Source organism: Seriola aureovittata, chromosome 14 (assembly GCF_021018895.1).
Source record: "Seriola aureovittata isolate HTS-2021-v1 ecotype China chromosome 14, ASM2101889v1, whole genome shotgun sequence".
NCBI classification, from domain to species: domain Eukaryota; kingdom Metazoa; phylum Chordata; class Actinopteri; order Carangiformes; family Carangidae; genus Seriola; species Seriola aureovittata.
Window position 1 is genome coordinate 14,600,745 of NC_079377.1, and position 23,852 is coordinate 14,624,596.

General features: G+C 43.3%; 2 protein-coding genes and 1 long non-coding RNA gene across 22 annotated transcripts in view; 2 read left to right on the forward strand and 1 right to left on the reverse strand.

The window, feature by feature from the left end:
* The window catches only part of dlg5a (discs, large homolog 5a (Drosophila)), a 35,783-nt gene extending 19,412 nt beyond the window's left edge, over positions 1-16,371 (forward strand). For 2 of the 4 annotated variants that reach the window (XM_056395089.1, XM_056395090.1), the window contains exons 14-34: positions 30-133; positions 1,422-1,514; positions 1,744-2,796; positions 3,286-3,406; positions 3,508-3,652; positions 3,964-4,097; positions 4,230-4,319; positions 5,109-5,277; positions 5,735-5,812; positions 6,849-7,011; positions 8,036-8,169; positions 9,146-9,310; positions 9,407-9,590; positions 10,498-10,646; positions 11,409-11,579; positions 12,143-12,333; positions 12,417-12,560; positions 12,769-12,896; positions 13,124-13,233; positions 13,950-14,059; positions 14,208-16,371. In XM_056395089.1, the coding sequence (XP_056251064.1) occupies positions 30-133; positions 1,422-1,514; positions 1,744-2,796; positions 3,286-3,406; positions 3,508-3,652; positions 3,964-4,097; positions 4,230-4,319; positions 5,109-5,277; positions 5,735-5,812; positions 6,849-7,011; positions 8,036-8,169; positions 9,146-9,310; positions 9,407-9,590; positions 10,498-10,646; positions 11,409-11,579; positions 12,143-12,333; positions 12,417-12,560; positions 12,769-12,896; positions 13,124-13,233; positions 13,950-14,059; positions 14,208-14,311 (3,740 nt within the window). In that variant the 3' untranslated portion in view covers positions 14,312-16,371. The remainder of the gene's footprint in view (positions 1-29; positions 134-1,421; positions 1,515-1,743; positions 2,797-3,285; positions 3,407-3,507; positions 3,653-3,963; positions 4,098-4,229; positions 4,320-5,108; positions 5,278-5,734; positions 5,813-6,848; positions 7,012-8,035; positions 8,170-9,145; positions 9,311-9,406; positions 9,591-10,497; positions 10,647-11,408; positions 11,580-12,142; positions 12,334-12,416; positions 12,561-12,768; positions 12,897-13,123; positions 13,234-13,949; positions 14,060-14,207) is intronic. The other 2 variants (XM_056395091.1, XM_056395092.1) reach the window with 2 other exon arrangements.
* Positions 15,610-20,608, reverse strand: LOC130181200 (uncharacterized). Its single transcript, XR_008829537.1, has 2 exons — positions 20,533-20,608; positions 15,610-17,912 (listed from the first exon to the last, which is right to left on the reverse strand). It is a non-coding gene; the product is annotated as an uncharacterized LOC130181200 (long non-coding RNA).
* Positions 20,609-20,689: 81 nt separating this feature from the next.
* The window catches only part of LOC130181198 (calcium-activated potassium channel subunit alpha-1), a 153,366-nt gene continuing 150,203 nt past the window's right edge, over positions 20,690-23,852 (forward strand). For 5 of the 17 annotated variants that reach the window (XM_056395106.1, XM_056395093.1, XM_056395094.1 and 2 more), the window contains exon 1: positions 20,695-21,719. In XM_056395106.1, coding sequence (XP_056251081.1) covers positions 21,429-21,719 — 291 coding nt within the window. In that variant the 5' untranslated portion in view covers positions 20,695-21,428. Of the gene's footprint in view, positions 21,720-23,852 lie in introns of all 17 variants that reach the window. The other 12 variants (XM_056395108.1, XM_056395100.1, XM_056395097.1 and 9 more) reach the window with 6 other exon arrangements.

The window sequence follows — 23,852 nt, forward strand, 5'->3', positions numbered from 1 at the left end:
ACCACATTTTTTTCTCCTCTGTATCTCAGACAGTGGTATTGGTCTGGAGAGCGGGGTTTTTGTCACCGCTGTCGTCCAGGGCAGTCCCGCCGCCAGGGAAGGTTCTCTCACAGTTGGAGACAGACTGATCGCTGTGAGTCACTGTCAGCCTTAATGAAATCCTTTTTTTTTTTTTTTATACACCCTTCATCCACATCTACCACACTACAGCTCACACCCGTTCCTAATCCAGGCCTTGATCCATTCCAGTATCCACACTCCAAACCCAGATAAGGTGGGATTTGGCTGAGCATGTGAAGTAGAAGGAGAAAAGTCTCCTCCTTTAGATTAAACCCCTTAAAAAAAAAAAAAAAAAAAAAAAAAACTTGCAGCTCTTCAGGGCTAGGTGGAGCTGTCCTCGCACACACACACACACACACACACACACACACACACACACACACACACACAGACACGGCTGCAATATACTCACACTTAAGGGAGTGGGAGAGAGAAGACGAGTGTCAGAAATGGAACTATGCACACCCATCTCTATCTTCGAAAAGTGACCTTGTCACTTATGGTAATCTGTCAGTAGCAGCAGAAATCTCAACTCCCCTGTTAGTTTAACCTTAAGCATGAAACTCGTGCATTACCTTTAAATCCCAGAGCACTTGGATAGCTCTGCTCACCAGTTAGCACCACAGCAGTGTCCTCCATGTAGCCAGGGAGCCAATATGCCAGATGATAGCTCAGCACAGCCACAATTAGCAATGGTAAGTACAGACGACGCGTTAAGAGATCTTAATCATGGAAGAGTATCGTATTTTAACATGCCCTTGTAGATGTTTACCACAGCAGTGTATCAGGTTATATATAACTTATTAAATGCTTAATTGGAAAAAAAAAAAAAAGAGTCCAGAGTGCTGAATCTGCAATGAAATATGCATGGGATGCAACTGAATGTCAGTAGCTAAACTCCACGGCTCAGAGGTGACTGTTTCTTCTCCCTGCTCGATGAAACGTCTCAGACTTGTTCTGGGTTAAAGCAGAAAGTTCTCTCCTGAACTTACTTTATGATAAATCTCAGCTATAATATATTACCCACTTTAGTATCTCTGACCGTTCCCTCTCAAGTCGAGCCCATTGTGATGGAAATGTGCAGATTGCAGTGTGAGGATTCTTCTGACTGAAATGTGCTGGCCCAAATTTCTCGTGGTTTCCCCACCGCAGCAGAATGAGGCACAACCCAGGTCCCAGCCGCTCTCATGTTCAGGAGATATGTCACCTGTATGTGTTTTTATAGACGTGTATCTATTTTGATAATACTGCCACACAGGACATAACACATGCACCTTAGAGGAATATCACAAAGACTACTGTGCGTTGCTTTAGTGCTGAAGGACTTGTCCTTATTACCAGTTTCTCTCTCTACTCCCCAGATAAATGGCATTGCTCTGGATAACAAATCTGTGACAGAGTGTGAGGCTCTGTTGAGGAGCTGCAGGGACTCTCTTAGCCTCTCTCTCATGAAGGTGGGCCACATTCATTTCACTTTCTGATCTCCTTTTCTACTTCACCTATGCCGAAAATCTTCAAGAGCTTTCTTTCTACTTTTTGCATGCCCTACTTAGTTTTACAACTTTAACTGTGTAGTTTGTGACAACTGAATTATCTGATGCATTACTATTTAACTAACCAGGGTATCATTTAAAGGTTTATCATTTGGTGTGGCTTATACTGTTATCTGTCCCCACCTCACAGTTCTTCCCTCACAGCACGTCAGGCCAGAACATCTTTGAAAGTCTGCGTGAGTCGTCAGAAAAGTCCAACGGGCGCATTCACCTGTCAGAGATTCACTCTCGGAACAGCCGCAACCTCAAACACAACAGCTCGACACAGACTGACATCTTCTGCCCCGATGTTGGGAGCACTAGCACAAGTAGCATCTCTGGGGAGAGGAGGAAGGTCAGAGGTGAATCTGAGGAGGTATACAGCGACATCAGCAAGCCGTTCTCCACAGGTTCCCTCCACGCCACCAGCCTTCGGCCGGCCTCTGACTTGGGCACTGGACGCTACGGGCCCAGTGCTTTCCAAGAGTGCTGTCCCTACCCAAAGGGGCCTTCCTCCTTGCCCTTTGACCCTGTCTCGCCCTCAGACTGCATCACAATGGAGACAACCTTGGAGAAGAAGCACAGTGGGGGTACGTGGCCCAAGATGATGGTTGGAGGTATGTCTGTTGCACCAGATAACTCCAGTCCAGTCACAGCTGCAGCCCAGCTCTCCATCTATAAATCACCCAAGCAGAGGAAGTCCATCTTCGACCCAGACACTTTCAAACGCCCTGAAACACCTTCCTCTAAGATGGAGTACATGGCGGCCAATCAGATTGCAGCAGTAGCTGCCGCTGCTGCAGCTTCCCATTCCCCTCAGCCCTCGAAGACGGAGTCCCTCTCCTCCTCATCCACCCCTACCCCAACCCCTCCTACCCCACCCACTCGCAGTGACTCCTTTAAGTTCAAACACAAACATCAAAGCAGCTCTGCCTCTGACTGCACAATCACCTCAGACGGCAAGGGAGAGGCTGTCATCTCCATGGCAGCAGGAGAGAGCAGAGAGAGGAGCGAGCGAGAAAGAGACAGGAATGGAAACCACTATTTCCTGGACGGCAAGGTCCTGACCTCGAGGAAGTCTTGTGACGAGGACATCGGCCGAACCAGAGGGGAGGAGCCAGAAGTGAAGAGACCACGCCCTAAATCTGCCCCTGCCCTCCGACGTAGGATGACACCCCAGACCATCACTCTTCCCACCTTCCAAGTGAGTCTCCTTTAAGAAGGCTCTCTAATAAAAAGATGGCAAACATGATGCATTTGAGAAGTGTTTAAAAAAATCTAAAATGGCACCAACATTTCAAATCATCCCGCTGGGCCAAAGCATCCATTTTGTAATAGAATTTACAGCCCCGTCAGAGTTATACCTCTGGGACTTGCCTCTTTGGCAGCGTGTCTGAGTGATTGATGCTTCTGCACTGGTACAGCCACCCAACCCAATAGCTGAGTCAGTGCCTGGGGCTCAGACGACTATGCCTGGCTACCTTTTCAGGCCCTGAAGCACATAGGAGATGACGGTGGGGGGGTGGGGGTGGGGATAAATGTTCATTTTACTGTTTTGGGATGTTCATGCTGTCATTTTTCTCATATGATGCTTGTCTCCAGCAAAGGGCAGAGGATTTCTCCCAAGACATAATGGCATTGTTGTGACCCTGCAGGGAAAATGGTAACCGTTTGTTTCTGTCATTCATCACAGAGCTACTCTAACGACGAGCATTCACCAGAGCCCAGGGACATGCTGCGTTCCTCCCCCAGCCGATCCCATAGGCACAGTGTCGGCTTCGTCCCCACAGTCTACAATGGCACCCTACCTCCTAGTGAGTTTCCCAGATGCTTACATAAACACACGCTCTCACCTTAATCTTAGATACCCCCCCCCCCCCTCCTCTAACATGGTGGTGTGCCTGTGCTTTGTCAGATTCAGCCCACCGGGGGCTGGCTCCTTGCCCCGCTGTGACTGCCGTGATGAGGAATCCGGTGTACACCGTGCGCAGCCACCGCGTTCATACCAGCAACTGTCCATCTGTCGCCTCCCAGATATGTCACCAGCACACCCACACCAGGTTACCTCCTTTTCACACTCACCGTTTCTTTCACCGCCGCTCTAAAACAGATTGTCAGTTCAGTGTTTCTGGCTGTTATGATGAGTAATATATTTAAATTAGCCTGTTTCCTAAAGGCAAAAATCACATAATTAAATTTTGGTTTGAGTGGAAAATAATTTAGTACCGTTGGTTTGCCCTGATATTGTGCAGTTATGATTTAACTCAGCCCATCAATTTAATTATCTCTCAACTAAGAAATATCTTGCTTGTTTAGATAATTATGAGTGTTTCCTTTATTTTTATTTTTATCTTTTTAAAAATCCGCACAGCCCCCAACACCAGGGTCGTCTGAGCCTGGACCTAAGCCAGCAGAAGCGCACAAGTGACTACTCTGAATCCTCGTCGTCGCGCAGCAGCAGAGCTTCACACGGTACAAACTCACTGCCCTCCAGTGCACGGCTCGGTCAGTCTGACACTCACGCACGCACTCACTCACACACACGCACACACACACATAAAGGTCACAAATCATTGTCCCTTCCTTTTTTTAATCGGATATTATGTTAATTTCTGTATCATTTCATCCCGCTGCCAGGTTCTTCCAATAATGTCCAGTACCGAACAGAGAGGATCAAAATCCCTTCCACTCCCCGCTACCCCCGCTCCATGCTGGGGTCAGACAGAGGTACTGCTCTCACTAGTAAAAACACACTTCACACTCGCCGCACGAGTATTAAAACCCATAAAAGCACCTTGGATCAGGCAGCTATAGGTCTAAGCATTTTTTTTTCTTTTTAACTCTGTTTCACAACCCTCGGGCCTGGTTTAACTTTGTCAGTTTCGCTGAATTGTAAGATCAATGTCTTGTTTGAGGTTTAACAGCCTTGGCAGAATGAAAACAGGAGCCAAAATAAATTTCATCCCCAGATGTGGAAGTCTCCTTTAAACACTTGAATTATCCTGTTTTATAAGCAGTTTGTCAACATGTTTGTACCTTCCAGTCTCTTTAGCTTTTGATTACCACCAAAATACACTTGTATCTCCTCTGTGCGAGGTAATAATGTCCATCATCAGTGGTCAGATTGTGTGCAGACGGAAAAATAATGTGTTCAGATGTAAACCATCTCTAGGCAGCTCAATATCTGATCATCCAAACCACCATATCAGGTGATTAGAAACACATTTTTAAAAAAGTGTAAGCTTCCATTTGCACATATAGAAACCAAAAACAACAAACTGTTGACAAGTAGCAATATCCTTTTCAAAAATGAAGTGCCAGGATATTTGTGGATGTGGGACAAGTCAGCTGGGGAATTAACTGTTGCTCTATATATCACAAAATGGTGTGACGCTGTAATTGTAATCACATTTCAATGCATATTCCAGAAGTGTATTTCATGTGAGATGTAAATGTCATTTTAGACTGCAGAGACCCTTACTCTGTCCCTCTCTGCTCCTCCTCCCCTAAACCCAGGCTCCCTCTCGCACTCCGAGTGTAGCAGTCCCAGTCTCATCACACCTCCACATTCGCCACTCAATCTAGAGACTTCCTCGTTTGCCAGCAGCCAATCACAAGGTTCCATTTCCACTTTACCTCGGATCTCAGTCAGCCCTGTGCCAATAGGGGAGCGCAGGAAAGACAGGTATGATGGAGACAAGTGTGCATGGATAAAGATTTTAAAGAGCAATACACTCTGTGGCTCTACAGATGGTGTAGATGTTGGGTGAATGACGGAGAGTATGATTATAAGGCTCACTTTTGAAGTGGGTAAGATATGGCCTGTGTCTGCTCTCAGGGATCCTCCCAGGTTATTTCAACAGGCGTTGCCTGGCAACAGGTATATCCTGGTCAGAGCTCTGCAATCCCTCATTGAAATTCAGATTGAAATCCTATTAAAACTTGTTTATTAATTTTATGGAAGCTTCTTCCTGTTTCGAAAATAGAAGCAGTGTGTTGGAATTTTCTTCCAACATTTCTGTCCCATTTTGTATCACCAGCACCACTCAGTCTTTTTACACCATTACTGTCTCTGTATGATATCTGTCCTCCACTCTCCTCTTTTATCTTCCTCCCGCCTCTCTGTAACCTTCCGCTTCCAGATCTCTTTACCGTAACCGATCTTTTCTAAGGATTCCTCTGGCTGCAAGGCCGAGGTTCTCCTCTCTCAGGAGCCTCAGGTTCGTTCTCCCTCACAGTGCTACAAACAAGGGAATGCCCCCACCCACCCTTCCCCTCAAACGTCACGTTGTTCACATGCTTCAGTGCAGTTGGGTAGATAATATGGAGGAGCAGGATAGTCTTGTGCAGCTTCCATGCACTATATTATTTTGATGTTTTTCACCCACTACAAGAGCGTGGTTTAATTTTCAGATTGCTAGTTCTTTGCATGCTGCAGTGTATGATATGTGCCTCCGGAAACAAAAAAAGCCCTGATTAGTTCCACTTAGTGAACTTCAAAGGTTCAGTGTTGTGTTTATATGTCTGCACTTGTCTCCCTCCATGTCGGAAAACCCACTTGAATCTCAGATATTGCATGCAGTCTCCATGCCCCATGATGACGACATGGTCAATATGCATGTGTATATTTTGGCCTTAAGCCAAGTCACCCTTTAGTCTGCAGTATGTATGTTATGCAACGGTATTATTATTATTTAGCCTCGAGCTTCTGGGTCATGGTCTTGTTTGTACACCACCACTCTGTTTACCCCTGTCTCTGGCTGCTAATCCATTCCTCTTATCCTTCATGGAATTGTATGCCATGTCCAAAGCCAACTTGTTATGAAGACACACAAAGTTCATGCAAATCTCCTTCATGTGAAGGGATTTCACTTGCCTGTGCTTTCATGATGTTGTACACAGTGTCTCTGTACTCTACGCCTGTCCTGTGCGGTTTCTCCTGTAAGCCAGGCATAAAGTGGCGCTCTGGAGAGATGATCAGTTTACAGGCCTGGAGGTAAATTTAAACTCGGGGTTCAAACGTTCCTCAAACACAACATTCTGTTGTGCATTTTAATATTTGGATGAGATATTATTTTGTATAAATAGAGCACGAACCTGGGTAGCAATTAACTCTCCAGAGCTGTAAATCGATCGGTCAGCCCAGCTGTGAAAATCTTACCTCACCGATTACCCTCTCAACTTCCTCCTGTGTGGTGTCCTGTAACTGCTTTTCTGTGATGTTGTTCACTCATTCACATCCCTCTTTCCCACCAGGCCATACTTGGAGGAACCCCGCAATGTCATCGTGCACAAAGGTGCAGAGCCTCTCGGCATCTCCATCGTCGGTGGGGAGAACGGAGGAATCTTTGTCTCTAAAGTTACTGGAGGCAGCATCGCCCACCAGGCAGGATTGGAGTATGGAGACCAACTACTGGAGGTATGAAGAACCTACTGTCTGTTACAGCTACTAAAGTAGCATAGATAAGAATGTACCGTCAGATGCCTTTATTTCTATATTGCCTCGCCTCCTGGAAAAGCATATTCATTAGCGCTGTCACAGTTCCCAGGATTGTAATACTTGCTGAAATGCATGAATTGAAATGGTGTTTTTGCTGCATATAAACTGGCTGCTTAAGCTGATCTTCTATTGCAATGTCACATCAAGTGGGCGTATACTCTACTTGTGAATGGTAAACAGTGTGAGTAGTTAAAAGAAAAAGACTTGAGGAGGAGGAATGTTTTTAAAGTAAGTGAAGTTATCATACCAGAACTTTTCTTTCTTTCTTTGCTATCACATAAGGTAGCGGACCCACTGGCAGTGCTAATGCCTGTCACTCCCCCTTACATAACCAAGCCACGATCTAAAAACACTGTGCACTTTTCACATGTTTGCAGGGATTCGAGAACATAAAGGAGTGTAAATCCCTTACAAATCCATTTCTAAACGTATCTGTTATAAAGTAAGACTTTAATGGAGATCTCATTAAGACTGAAGGCAGATGTTCACCTCAGTGGTGGCAAGATGACGTCCCCTTTATCTGTAATTCTCTTCAATATAGTTATGATGTGTTGTGAACGACGGATGTGCGTGCATAAAAAAAACAAAAAGAAATCATAAATATGCATTAGCGACTTTACATAATCACAACAAAGCATGCGTTGCTTCTGCACCTCTGAATTGCAAATAGAGCTACAGATGTTTCAAGGCAAACAATGGCTGTCTGGTCTCTTCACAGAGAATAGAGTATGCACTATTTTTTTTTTTTTTTTTCCAAGGCTAGGAAAATGGGTGTAAAGTTAATCCTCTGTCAACTCTCATGAGTATCGTCTCCACCAAGCACTACTAATGACTTAAAACTCTTAATAGACTGGGCACATAATGTGTTCATATCTCTCTGTTCTTTTAATAACCCCCATCTCTCCTGAAACTCTCCCTAATCACACTTTTCTTCCTTTATCAGTATAACGGCATCAACTTGCGGAACGCCACGGAGCAGCAGGCTCGTCTCATCATCGGCCAGCAGTGTGACACCATCACCATTATGGCCCAGTACAACCCACACATGTACCAGCTGGGCAACCACTCTCGCTCCAGGTAACAGGATGTTTCTTGAAGAATTGTTTGTAGATGTTCAGTGTGGGGGTTTAGGTTTGATTCTGTGTCCCAGTCGCGCTGCTTGGCTGATTCCTGAATCGGTTCCAGTAAATGTTCCAGTTTAAGAGTGACATAGATGTTTTGACAGAGAGGGTTTTTTTTCTTTTCTTTTTTTTTTTTTTGAGCAGTAAGAAGATGATACATTTTCATTGCCTTTACACTTTTCCAGCTGATTGAACTTGGGGGAAGTTCTGAAACAGCAGTTGTTCATTCAGGGTAAAGTGTAAAAAATGTACTAAATGTCTAGTGTTGTATATTCTCTACATGCATGGTAGAGTCTGACCGCTTGATAAGAATCCCTAAAATTTAGATATTGGATTATATGTAGGCAGTGTGACCAAAATATATACTGCTGCATCTTACTGTGCATTTTTTTTTTTAAACATGGTTTTCTGGTCTACAAGTTTTTGTTACCTATTGGACACCAATTTCCGAGTGAGCTTAAATGCAAGTCGGTCAAAATCCAAAATTTAAATTTTGATTGACTTATTGCCCACCAACAGCCAACACTATGCTCAATAAAAGTTGCTCTTAATCTAGATTTTAAAATTTTTTGGGTGCTTGGTCAGAGAATGAATTTGAACCACTGCAAGACTGACCTCTCCATAGCTCAACTATGAAAGTGTAGACTTTTAGCTGTTAGATTAATACTTAGAAGGGTTGGAGTGTGCAACAGCAGCTCCTATATCATGCACAGACTTTCGGTTTCTTATCAAATCCTTCTCTATTACAGGCTGCTTCTTGGATTACTTTCAAGTTTGACTGTTATTTAAAAAAAGCATGAATAATTAAACTCCCTGACCTGTCCAGATGATGCATAGAGTCATCCGAGTCATTCCTCAACAGTGAAGTACATTAAACATAATGTCTTGTGTGATTTGTTAATCCATGGAGCCAAAACCTTTTATCTGTGCAGCTCCCGTCTGGAGCCGGTCAGTACTCAGTCGACTCCCCAAGGAAGTGGGGCTGCCACCCCCGACAATCACTCCACCATCGACACACTCAGCGAACAAGACGAGGGCACGCTCACTCCCTCCTCCAAACAGACCACACCCACTACCAGCCCCCACAATTTCATCAGGTAAACATGCGCACGAACATTGATAAGATGATAAAAGATCTTTTGCTGAATGCTTTCCCCATGCATGTCTCTAACTGACCGCTTGTTGTCTTCCAGAATGCCGTCTGAGGGCAGCAGGAAGGTGGGTGAGCCACGGCTCGTGACGGTGCGCAGGCCTGGAGTGGAGGTGGGAGTGACACTCTGCGGAGGGAACCTACGGGGCATCTACATAGAGAGCCTGGATGAGGACAGTCCTGCCAGAGGCCCTGAGGGGCTGCTGCCTGGGGACCTCATCTTAGAGGTACAGACTCACACATTTCTGCCCTTACTGAAACACACATGCGTCAACACACAACCTGTTGTCTAATTTGATAATATATATATGCAAACATGCACAAAGACTTCAGCAACTGACTGATATGCTATGCAAACAATGATGGTTTATGTAGGTTTGTCTTTACCACATTTATAATTCTTGAGTCCATAGAGTATTTTTTATTCAGGCAGATGGATATCTGGAAAGATAGATCTTTTTTACATGGGACTTTTTTTCATTTCACATCATGCTGTGGATTTTTGTTAGACAGTAAAGAGAAGAGGAGTAGAAGTGATCTGAAAGCTAAACTCTTATAAGACGTTTGCAGTCTCCTGACTCTTAAAAAGCCTTATGTGCTGCTGTTACTTCAGACTCGAGCACTGCCAGAAGGCGCTGGCATCTCTCTCTTTTTTTTTTTTTTTTTTTTTTCTGCCTGTCATTGTTTTTCATTGATCTCCTCCTCGTCTGCGTTCCCTCTCACTCCATATTGGTGATCTATCCAAGAGCACCGCAAACTCATAATAGACAATTCTTGGCATGCTCCCACTTAGCCCTCCGCCACAAAGGGCCTGCTATCTGAATTGCCATGCAGCTTTGTCATCAGTCTGCACAGCATCAGTCTGTCCTTCAATCTCCCATCCTGTTTGTTTTCTCCCTCCAAACATGGCACAAATCAATACTGCGACACTTTAATACAGCTGAAAGCTTGGAGGAAATGTAGCTGTTTGCTAGTGGACCCTTCACAGACACGGCAAATCATTTCGCAGATGAGTGTAAACACTCACTAAATTTCTCTGCTCCTCGCCCCGAGTTTGTCTTATTTTTCATGATTTGAAGTTCACTTGGCCTCTATTCTTTTATTTTCCATTCTCATTCTCTTCTTGCCTTTTAGTATAACTCGGTGAATATGAAGAATAAGACGGCAGAAGAGATGTACGTCGAGATGCTGAAGCCTGCAGAGATGGTCACATTCAAGGTGCAGCATCGGCCAGATGAATTCATTATGCTCAAAGATGTTCCAGGAGATGGCTTTTATATTAGGTGCGTGTATACTGCATATATATATATATTTATATATATATATATATACACACACACACATTACACCTCTCTTCTTATGTGCTACAGCTCTGCAAAAAAGGAACAACACTAACTTTCCCCAAGCAACCTCATCTCTGTCTATGCTGCTATATATAGAACCACCACTGGAGCGGCCCTTGGACAAGTTGGAATCTTTCTCATCTAACCAATTATGTCCCAGATCCACTGTGTGACTCCAATGATGCTAATCACACCACAGATTTAGGTTATCTAATCTCTCTGCTCACTTTACACCAACACTGTGTCCATTTTAGTGCTGAGTGTTTTTCCAGGACATTAGAAATAACATCCTATATGAATGGAAAAAAGAAGCACTAAAATAGTCACGTTTTATTGTTGGGAGTCTGTCTGGTCGTGTTGCCGCAGCTGCCGCAGTCACTTGTCATGTAGGCAAGTGGGCTTGTGATGTCATCTGCAGTAAATACACTCAGCCGGCCGGGCTGTCACAGATAGGCTGCTCGGGAATGACTTACGAGGCTGCAACAGGAGGAAAGCAAGTCCTGTACTGTCGATAGATAAACTCCCACTTCACTTCCTTTCTTACTCTCCTTCTATCTCTGATTCTTTATCTTGTTCCCATCGCACATCTCTTGCCTGATACCTCACCTCCTCTCTCACTTTATCAACTTTACGCCCCTCACACCCTCGTTCTGCCCTACTCTTCATAACTCCCCATCTATCTTTGTCTCTCCCTCCCACCAGAGCACTTTACGACCGGGTGGGGGAGGCCGAGGGGGACCTCAGTTTCAAGAAGGATGACATCCTGTACGTGGATGAGTCTTTACCAAAGGGCAGCTTCGGGACCTGGATGGCCTGGCAGCTAGATGAGAACGCACAGCAGATCCAGAGGGGGCAGATCCCCAGCAAGTACATGTGGGTGGTGAATGCAATGCACGCTTACATACACATACTGTACATTTTTGAGCTAGTGGACAGTTTGTAACAGCTGAGACAACAATCCGTTCCATACTGCTACGATGCAGGAATCCTATCTAATGTCACTCCTCTTCTTCCATACATCCTGGACTGTGCTTTTTCACTTATTTGCAAGGCACCGCTGTCTTATTGTGCATCCCTGTAGACATGCACTGATGTTGCAGTTTCTGGCTAATACAGTGATTCTGACTTAGTTTCTGTACTTATACTGGGCAGAAGCCAGTAACAATGAATTCTAAAGAAATGCTAGTCAGAAATTTTGTTACTGAAATCCTAGAGTGGAGTCTTTAATAAAGATTTACATTTTGTCCAATCAACTGTGACTCTCTACATGCCCAACCAAAACCTTTGCCCTATCCTTAGTGCAACAAATTGTCTCTTAACATCCCTCATGTGAAACTGTCGATGATTTTAAACTCACCGATGCACTCGCAGCCTTTTTTTTTCCTGTGCGGATGCTCTTCACTTAAATCTGTGTTTTGTGTGAATGTGCGGCGTAGGATGGACCAAGAGTTCTACCGCAGACACAGTGTGACAGAAATGAAGGAAGACTCCAGCAAGACTCTCTCTGCAGCGGCCCGCAGATCCTTCTTCAGAAGGAAACAGAAACACAAACGCAGCAGCTCCAAAGACAGCAAAGAGATGGTGGCTCTGGACGCCATCAGCACAGACTCCATCCCTTTCCTTGATGGTGAGAAGAAAGGGTTATATGTGTTGGAATGAAAATCCTTGCTGAAAAGGATATTTGGCTGACCTGTGTGCTCTTTGTGTCAGACTGCGTGAGCTTGGCGTACCAGCGGGTCCAGAAGGTGGAGTGCACCTCTCCCCGACCGGTACTCATCCTCGGGCCGCTCACTGACCCAGTCAAGGAGATGCTCGTGAAAGAGTCACCTGGGAAGTTCTGCAGATGTGTACTGGGTGAGTCCAGATGTTTGTCTGACCTACAAATCAGGGGAAGGAATCTTTTATCTACGTTCTTAATAGCTGTTGTGCGAAAATAAGACTCTAGGGTTGAAGAAATGGCTGGGTTTTAGTTCCATCAAATGATCCGTTTACTCCCTTGAGGAATATCCATGCTTTGTCCCATTGCTAATTTTCTTTACTCTTTCATTCTGTCTGTCTGCAGAGGTGATGAAGGCATCCCAGCAAGCCATCGAGCGGGGCGTCAAGGACTGCCTCTTCATCGACTACAAGCGCAGGAGTGGCCATTTTGATGTGACCACGGTTGCTTCTATAAAGGAAATAACAGATAAGGTATTAGCCAGTGCTTCTCTTTCTCATCAGAGTTTATCAGGAACTATAAAATGGCTTCTGTTTGTCTTTAATCTCTGCCTTTGGTGAAGATAAGTTATCACTATCGCAGCACTTGGATATCGATGAATGAAAAGCAAGATTCCTGTCGTGAAGCAGTAAGAAACGGTGCATTGAATTAGTTCATCTGTTTAAGTCATGTTTTGTTTTGTTGTTTTTTTTGGATACAGGGCTGTCACTGTTTGCTCGACATCGCCCCGCACGCCATCGAAAGGCTCCACAGCGTTCACATTTATCCAATTGTTGTCTTCGTCCGCTACAAAAATGCCAAGCAGATCAAGTAAGTTGCAACATAAATCAGGGAAAAGATCTCTTTTCTTTGGAACACACACACAGAGACACACACACACACACACACACACACAGACACACACAAAAAGGTGGCGTGGTGCACAATGCTTGACAAATAAAGTCTGGAGTCCTGTGCTAAGACCAGAAGTATGAGGATAGAGATATCTTGGAACAGTAGCACCCCTCCCGTGTGTGTGTGTGTGTGTGGGTGATGGATGGATGGATGGAGCAGGATAAGCCTTCACACTTTCCATTCTACCATGAACCCTTTGGCGTCTCTACCAAAGCACCCCACTCCACCACACACACTTGTATAATCCCAAACAGCTGGTGAAACACAATGTTTTTTTTTCTTTCTTTTTAAAATAAAGGCTCTCGGTATAAGCGCTGTATCCCTCCGTCACTTGCTGTTTGTTATAAATATTTGCATGGATTCATCAGACATTATTGTTGTCAAATGTTTTGAATATTAAATTAAGTATTAAAGTACCTCAATATTTGATCAACAGTAGTTTGACTAGTTTGAGACTGATTTTCACATTTCTCTCCTCACTGGTAAATATCTAAGCATTCGATGTTCTGAATGATTGAAAAATTAATTACACACAATGAAAATGTAAGAAAGACAAATGACCACTGACATTGGATATATGGGCTCTGATCTGAAAGACTATCTCCATCTTTTTTCCTTTCTTATTGTCACAGGGAGCAGAAAGATCCAGTTTATCTGCGGGACAAAGTCTCTCAAAAACATTCCAAGGAACAATTTGAAAGTGCACAGAAGATAGAGCAGGAGTACAGCAAATTCTTCACAGGTTCGTATGCAATCAAAGCAAAAACCAGCTTAGACCACAGATAATATGCCCAGTATGTGTTTACAGAACAAATGGATTACTTTTATCTGTCAGTTCAGTACTTGTTATTTTTTATCTATTGTTTCAATGAGTCCCCCTTTCTTCGCAGGTATTGTCCAAGGTGGCACCCTCCCTTACATTTGCACTCAGATCATGACTATAGTTGATCAAGAACAAAGTAAAGTCCTGTGGACTCCACTTGGCTGCCCCTAGAGGAGACTGGCTGCCACTACAGCAAGCTGCAGCTTTCATCTCCATTCCCCAAACACTAATTAACTCTTTCACACTATACCAATAGGTACCCTACAGCGAGCTAGTTATGTAAATTATTGATATTTTTTTATTTGTTATGATTTATAATCAGAGCCTCCTTTATTTCTGATGTACTCCGGAGCAGGTTAGTAGCACTGGATCTCGACGTTAGAGTTCATTGAGTCTTCCCTAAGGGTTTCTGGTGGTGTATTTGTAATGCTGCATTATAAGCATCCGTTTACAGTCAAAAGACGAGTCTGAGTATTGATGTTCAATATTTGCTTGAATGCGTGTCCCTCCCCCCTGTGTACACAAACCTCAACACTAATGAAGTTCAGCAACCCCTGACCCACCCGTGTACCAAATGACATTTGTGGTTTCCCTACAAATATGCACCCATTTGACAACGACTGACAACTAATTGTGTGCGCGTGTGTGTGTGTGTGTGTGTGTGTGTGTGTGTGTGTGTGTGTGTGTGTGTGTGTGTGTGTGTGTGTGTGTGCGTGCGTGTGTGTGTGTGTGTGTGTGTGTGTGTGAGAGAAAACAGCATTGAGACTGTTGTTCACAATTGTAATGACAATTTCAGATGAGTTGTTTTGTTAGTGTGAATACGATGCTATAGAAATGGAATGCCAGGATCAGACATCACATTCCTTTGTGGTGTTTCCTCACAAAAGTGCAAAAGCATCAAACCTCTTGAGGTATGCAGCTGCGTTCTCACGGAACTCGACTGCCAGCAGCGACGGCCATGAAAACTCAAAACACATCGATGTGTGCTCTATGCATTGTGTTTCTATAGTAGCCGGTTGTGCGGACAGTTTATGGGCCTTTCGGAAGTGCCTTCGGAGAAGAAGCCTGATCTGAAACCAGCCCCTGGTCACTTAGCCAGAACATTCAGATGATTTTTTGAAAGTTTTTCTTCAAGATCCGATGTAATCATTTCGCCTATCGTGGACTAGATGATTTAGGGGCTGATTTGAGACCAGTACAGTGCATGACAATGGCGAGGTTTTGAGGGTCGGCCGACGCGGCGGCCAACGGGTTAACTCCTCAGAATGCACTCCAGGGCTAGACAGACCACTGTGTAACTATCATTCTATCTCTTTAACATATATTTAACAACAATATAGAGTATAACATATACAATATGCAGATACATCTGAAAAAAAAAAAAATTATATATATTACATGTATTTTCACTAGGTCATACGCCTAGGAACGTCTGGCAGTCAAGTCATGTCTTAGCAGGTATTAGCATGTTTTTTTTTTTCCTTTAAGTTTATTTTTTGTTTTTTTGTGGTTGGTTGTCAGTCACTTATCGATGTACTCATTAAAAGAGACACTATGAAGCAAAATTTGCAGGGTAATATCTTAAATGATTTTCCTCTGGTCCGTTTAAATGTTAGTGACTTTTCATTGTTATTTAATTGTATTTTTTATTCAGGAGGCAAAAAATATTGACAAAAATATTCTGCCCTTCCTCGAAACCATATCCTGTATCTTAATGTGCCAAAATCCACTAAGGCAACTTTATCCTTTTTATTTCTGTTTTGCACTTGTTTATCTGTGAACCTTAAACATGTAACTGTTCCTAGGTTTTCAGTAGACTATGAATAGGTACTATAATTTCTACTGTAACTAATTCACATTTTATGTATCACATCAGTTCCTTACATTTCATTGATGGCCTTTTTATTCTTAATTAGAAAAAAAAGGATCACTTCTTATTTGAATTATTAAAAAGGGATCTATTCTTGCACAGTTTTTCAAAGGAAAATTAGTCCACAAGTTTGACTATTGGGCTAAAAGAGTAAGCAGAAGCAAACTGTAATGTTACTATTTTTCTGAGTAGATAGCATATGTTATAGAGAGAGACAGCGGGATACAACGTGACTCGGTTGTATTTTTAGAAAGAAGAATCTAGATGCCAGGTACTGATTGAACTTTTCTTTTATTAAAAAGAATGTGATTTGTATGTTGAGACATTAACATGAGAATAAAACTCATTTTCTGTATCACAACATGGACTCGGACTGAATTTTTGTTTGTTTTTGTCACAGTTTCCTCTGGCTGTAATACTGAAAACAGTTTTGAAAAGTGAGATGATTTTTGAGATGCTTCTTTGTCTCCTCTTTTTTTAATTTAGATTAGGTTTTAAAGAAGAGAACGAAAGCAGAGCTGATAGCAGGTTTTCTGTTTCTGTCTTGCTGAAATGTGACTGTGTCCCTCTGACATGTACAAGGATGAAAGTGAATCCATTTTTTACTGAAAGCATCAGCAAATGAAAGGGCCATCAATTTCTGAGTTGAGATAAGGTAGTGTGACAATATCTGAAGGATCTCGGCCAGAGCGATAAAGATGTGGCCTTGATTCAGCTTTAAAGAAACCGCTGCATCCTTGGGTTTATACAGTTTTAAAGACAATGTGGCTCTGTCTGTTCTTCAGCAGCACCACTGTCATACATCATGTTGGCAGTTAGATGATGACAGCTCAATGTGCGCTGTCACACATTGGACCCAATGTTTTAATATGAGGACAGCACATATTGAGATGCTCTCTTACTAAAACATTGAGTCCTTTACACCCCATAAGGTAGTTTCTATATAAGAAAGCCTGAGATAATGCAGGTATATCAGTCACTTCAATAACTTTTATTTAATCAGGGATCTTATTGAGATTAAAGTCTCTTTATTTAATAAAAGAGAGACATTGTATTGTATAACCTTGTAGACATGGGCCTGTATTTATGAGCACCTATCTTCTGATAAAAGCAGTTTTAACCTTATATAATGTGGACATTTGATAGGATGTTACACCACTATTTCTTCCTATTTCAAAGCTGGCTATGATTTAGTTTCCATGCATTCATTGCCTTCACTTGCCAGTGTGGTGCTAAATTCTCCTCTTTATATGATTTATCTGATGTACGTCATTTACCAGCAGGATATTTACTTAACTGCTCAGCTTTTGTTTTCTTTTTGACTCAATTTCCACCAAATCCCTATCATTTAATCACAATTTATTCATTATGAATGTAATAGGTTGTTGTAACCCCACAGGTTGATTCTTATTGGAGATTTCCACAAAATGTTTGCTGAGAAACAAATTGCTTTGTAAGAAACAAGGATTTCCTTAAAAGAACAAACAATAAAGGCAAGTGTAAGGTGAATCATTGTCTCAATCATTGGCTATTGTTGCTCAGAACATACATGTAATTAGTCATGTGATCATTTGAGAATTACTCCTAAATGTTACACTTTACTTGGGAACATGACAAATATATAAAAGGAAAAACAAAACTTGTGTTTCTGCAGCATGCTGTGAGAGTTGCGTTCCATGCAGTTGGACGGCCTGTAGCTTACACCAGATCTTGCTGGTTGATTGGGTGCCTCTAGCTGAAAGGTTCTTTCCTCCGAGCTCCGCATCGGGGGTCACATGGTCCTCTAGCTTATGATGTCACAGTGAATGGCTACCCTCTAGCTGCCTGTCAGGTTCACTGGGGCAAGAGAGCACCCAGTGTCTCCAAAACATCCACTGTTGCCTCAAACTGCCTGCAACTCAGCTGTAGATTAGAGAGAGCACTCATTGTTTGAAACAAGCCACTGTGATGTTATTTACTTAATGCTTTACAGAGAATGTTGCTCATGGTTTCAGTGACTAATGACATTAAACTACATCTGATATACTGTAGGTGCAAGTCTGCTATGTCATGTCCCAAATTCTTCATGTCCTCCAAGTCTCCTCTTGCCTATTTTAGAAAGGGGTAGGGTCTCCTGCCCTCCTGCTGAGGTGTCTGTTTCAAGACAGCTGCTGACAGCTCGACTGAACTTGAGAAGTCTTAAGTCTGACAGCAAAGGATCTTTGTAGTCCACAGTGGCAAGCCGTGGCCTTTCCCGGCTCACGTCAAATCCCGTTGTCAGAGTGAGGAGGCATGTTTCTCTCTGTTTCGTCCCCTTCTCCAGCATGTTAACTCTAGCATCTCCAAATGTCCCGTGGGATTACCACCTGATGGCTCTCACGTTAATCTCCTCATCTGTCAGCGCTGAGACCCTCTGGCTAAAGTTCTGTCGGCCCACAGGAACCACTCACCCAACAGCTGGCCTTTCATGGGGGTGGGGTGGGGGGGGGGGGTGATCAATTCGAGTCCATTCTGCTGCGTCCAGCATAAACACCGGCAGGATTTATTATGACACATAATGTATGTAGCATGTGCTGCTGATGCTCTCACTCTGTGACCTCTGGGGGTGTATTGTTGCTTTGGATTTAGGATCTTGCTTGGCTTGTACACAGAGTATGTATGGTGGTAAGATTGATTTTGTTTGAGAATATGCATCATAAATTACTTGCAGATAAAATTCTGTGTGAATCCAAAACATGAATAAACATTATTACTCTGAATGGAAGGCCTCCGTTAGCCGGACTTGTGATCAACACCTCACTTATTTCCTGAAGATTTCATCACTTATTTAATAAAGATGAGCATTAATAAAACATTTTTCATCATAGCGAAGCTTTGGCAAGCTTGGCTTTATTATTTCCTGACGGATATCACCTCTGTGAATTTTCATTTTCTATGAAGATGTTGTAATATCTGAAAAAAAAAAAAGAGTCAGTGGATCCTGCCATTAGGCTGCTGTGGAGCAGCATCATTTGCCTTTAATGTGACAGTTCATCTTTTTACCAGCAGGAGGACAAATTCAGAGCTTCTGCTCAAGGCCCATCCTACTACTTATCAGGCTGCCTGAACAGTAACAGATCAGATGCTGACAATGGCATCACAAAGCATAAATAAAGCTTCAAAACATTGTATGTAACATTAGAGCTGAAACTTTTTTGTTCGTCTGATTTTCATTCTTGATGTTTTGCTGCAGGGTCATTCGAAAACAAACTTTTACATGAATGATGTGGAGGGAACTGGGGAACAAAAATCAATGAGAATATTAAAACAAATTTAAAACATGGTGCCTCTGAGCTTTATCTCTCTTTGTTTCTCATATCCAATACACCAGCCAAGGGTGGGTAGTAGTGATGTCCTGCACTGCCTCTATTTTATGTGATGTCATAATGCTTGCGTAGACATTCATAACCCTGAAGTACTATATTTTACAGATTTCCTTGTCATTGGTGTTTTACAACTCGACCCCCTCCCAGGTTAAAAGATTCTGTTACAGTAGCTATTTCTGTAGAAGCACTAATATTTCCCAGACAATAAATTACCATCATGGAGCATATATCACATATCTTCTTCCCACTGTACTTAAACATGTTTACTTTTTAAATGATCTGTGCTTGAGTGTCATAATTCCACATTTCATGGGACATTTACTGGCTTATCTCAAAAAAAAAAAGAAAAGAAAAGGTTTGGCCGATGGTTGTGAATCATGTTGCCTTCACTTTAAATCAATGCAGAGGGGATAGGAAGTGTCAATTGCACTTTTTGAATCAAATCATTGGGAAGAACTTGGGGTGGGGAGGCGGGCAAATTATTGAAAGTCTATTGCATACAACCTCCAAGAAGTCTGGAGCCTTGTGACACAGGTGGCTGTGTGCACCTGCCCATTCTGGTGCTTAGGGGTCAGTGGTTATTCAGGGCCTCAGGCCAGCTGTTTCCCCCCCCCACCTCTCATATCCCTTTGGTCTGACTGGGTACTTGAGGGGCATCCTGTGTGCAGCCATAAACCACAGCTAGTCGTGCCTCACCGTCATCACCAATCCACACCTGTTTTTGCCCTAATATGTGAGTTAAAAGTGTAAGCATATTACAGTAATTGACCAAGAAGAACATTCAACCCCCCCCCCCCCCCCCCCGTGTCTCTCTGTAAGTGTGAGGCCATTTTTTTTTATCAAGTTCATTTCTCCAAATGAAAACAGGGATGCCTATCGTCAGTAATTGAAAAAGGGGAGCACTATCCTTAATGAAAATTCTCTACAATATAATATCCCTCCAGGAACTGTCAGTGTTGTAGTCAATGATGAGTAACCTCACTTTATTGTCGTTTTATATCCACTGGTGTCACTACAAGATTCCTATGGGGACTCATCTTTTGCAGTGATGTTTATATCCTGAGCTATAATCCTTAAATTTATCGCCGATCGATACTGTTGCTTTTCATAGCCTCTCTGTGTTTGCGACGTGCGTCATTGGCGTGCATTAAAGACGCAAAGGCGCAATTGTTGCCTACCTCTTTTATGCAGCCAAGCAGCAGAGAGGCGGTCGCCACTTGGAATAAACATCGTCGCGGTGTTACTGCCCCTCTGTCCATCTTTATTATTAGCGCTTCGCTCCGCCCTCCTACCTGTAAATCCCCCCCACCCCCTACCCCCCTTCCCCGCTCTCCTCTGGAGCGGATCTGACAGGCGCTCTCAGCTGGCCGCTCCGTGCCAGGGCTGCAGGGGGACCGAATGGAGACAGCGACATCCACCCGAGCGCCAGTCCTTTTTACGCAGAATTGCCAACCAAGACGCCCGCAAGAACATGTAGTCTTCAGCTCCGCAGTGACAGCTGACCAACTGTAGAATTAAAGCATTTCTCTGTGTGTGTTTTTCGTTTTGTTGCAAACCGCTCTTCACACTCGATTGGCGCTTAGAAGAAAGTGAAATCGATTCCCCCGCCTGATAATCGACAGGATCCCTGAATGGAAGACGGCTAGAGAGAGGTCGCCACGCCGAGAACAGGCTGAAACCTTGTGTTTTTTGTTTTTCTTCACTGTCGTTGTGTTTAACATTATCCGAGATATCATTGGCAGCCTCGGCGGCTGCAAACGACGCCGTCCTTGCCATGGCTTTTGGCGTGAAAGAGCCAGAAAATCCCTCAGAATGAGAAGCGCCTCAGATTCGTCATTATTGCGGATTTAAATGCCTCTCTCCAAGGGCCACCGACCCGCTATTTTGGTCAGGTCCGCGTGTGCGGTGTCTCACGCTGTCACGAATAAACAATTCATAGGCTGCTAAAACACAGAAAGAGACTCCATCGGGTGGGTGAACGTAATCAACAGCGAAGAGGGGGATTTTTTTTTTCAAGCAATATGGCTGGTGAGTGGGGCTGGGGACGCTGGCACAGGCTCTCCAAGGCTCCTAAATGCTAGCTGAAGCAGATGGCACCGTTCCCCATGGAAGCGACAGCTCTATGAGGACAAGCAATATCATTAATAATATAAATCCGGACTCTTCAATCTTAATATCCAAGATGGAAGACGTTGTCATCCCGTTCTCGTCTGAGGTGCCCTGCGACAATAATGGACAGCGCATGTGGTGGGCATTCCTCGCCTCCTCCATGGTGACGTTTTTTGGGGGTCTCTTCATCATCCTGCTATGGAGGACCCTCAAATATCTGTGGACTGTTTGCTGCCATTGCAACATCAAACCCAAGGTATGGCTGCCACTTCCACAGCCAGTTTGTAGCTACATGTAAAAGCTCTCACATACATTCACTGATGCACATAATGGAGATATTCCTGTCACCCTGGCCTTGACTTCTTGTTCTCTAATGGCCTTCACTGTGCAAGTGACATGCCACTAAGCTGAATGTTATGGGTTTCTCATCATCTGCATCATACGCACCCACTGAACAGATTAAGTGCCCATTGCAGTGCCTTCATAATGAATGCATCCCTTGAAGATGATTGTGTTCTTGAATACAGGGGGTGGGGGGTGTACGGGTGGGATACGGGTGGGATGAGAAGAGAGCAATTCCTTCATTTCATTTTGCTTCAACATACACCAGAAAATCCTCATGCCTCATCAGCTCGTAACTTCTAGGGTGAAAGTAAACATCTCAGGGGGGCCACACACCAGTTTCATGTAACCAAACATATGATCCTGCACATTCCACCGGCGAGACCTAATGAAGTCCACTGGGACTTCTCATGCAGACCCAATGACATCAAGACTGTCCCTTAACACACTGTGCAACAGCTCTGCAATATTAAGTATCTGGAAACATCATTCCTTCTTCCCACAGCTTTCTGTTATTGTACTCTTTAATGTTTACGTTCAGTGGCGGCTGAAATGTGGTTATGCTGCACATTGGCAGGACTAATGTGGAATGAGGATAAAACAAAAGGGCGACTGCCCATTCCTTTGCTTGGGGTGGCCTGCATTAAAGATGAATCATGGCTGATTCACGTGTGTATTAAAGCCTGCTTCATACATGACTCACACACTTGTGTGTAGTGCATGTGGTCCCCTGGCTGAACAGAGGGGCAGCTATAAGGTAATGTTGCTCAGAGTGTGCAAAAACATTGCCTAACATGTTCACAATGCTTGTTTGGAATGAGGAAATATTTAGATGTTTAATACAAAAAGACATCAGGTAATGGCAGGTTTTTTTCTTTTAAATCTGTCTTTAGTGTTAAGTGCCAAGGGGTTGCAAAGAGGATGTAGTGACACTGATGAGAAGGAAAGAAGGACAGAGCGAGTGTCAGCTTCCTCGTCCTTGATATATTTGGGTTGTGTCCAATTTGTTTGGATGAGCCGTGTCCCTCCTGCTGCTCTTCAGTCATGTTCTTTTGGTGGCCTTGGTCCTTCTCTGCCCCTTTTCTGTTTGGTATTATGGCGGGTGGGAGCCAGGGCGTCCTTAACTGCCAATAAACACAGCGGATACCTTTCACTGACTGATACACTGAATGGCGTAAGATGCCGTACTGGGTGCTTGCTTTCGTCTTTTAATCCATCTTGGTTATTTTGTATAATCATGTTAAAGTTGATGATTCCCCTTTTTTTTTAATTTTTAATGATTCTTTAAAAAATTAATTTAAAAAAATTAGCTGATGAGGTTGTTTTTTTTTTGTTTTTTTTTACATATGTGTAGAGTTTTGCAAAAACGGTCAAACACAGTTCATTAAATTGGACAACAATTTGATTTTGGATGTATTTATGTAATATAAATTCATATTTGAGAGATGCTCTAAATAGTACTGAGACAGTCATATCTCCCAGCTCCACATTCACCTTTATGCACAAACCTCCCAATCCAAATATGTTCAGTAAAACTGTGTTATTTTGGATGGTGACGTGACAAATTTTCTCCATTACTTGAATCTTCCACTCAGGCTACTGGTCATGCAGAAAAACATAAGCGGACAATAACGTGATAGAAGAGGCTTCTGGAATTCAGATTATTCTCAAGTACACTAAAATATTTCCCATCTAAACATCTCTTATTTACACTGAGAGATAATTCTGCCCAGCAAGTCATTTAGGATATTACTTGGCTGTCAGCCCCCTTGTCATTTTGTCATGCCCATGGATCCCAGTATCAGAAATGGCACCAAACCATATGTCAGCCTTCATACTTCACACCGTCTTGCAGGGAAAGTGATGAAAATAAACCATGCAAATATAATGAGGCATCCATCTTGTGACTGCTGGTGGGTATCTGGTTGCATCTCATCTCTTGGAAATGAGGAGAAACGGTAAAAATGAGACCACATGTCTGTTGGTGCTGCCTCTCTGTGTTGTGTTGTGCTGTTGTTGTGCTGTGGATGACAGAGCCATCCCGTTA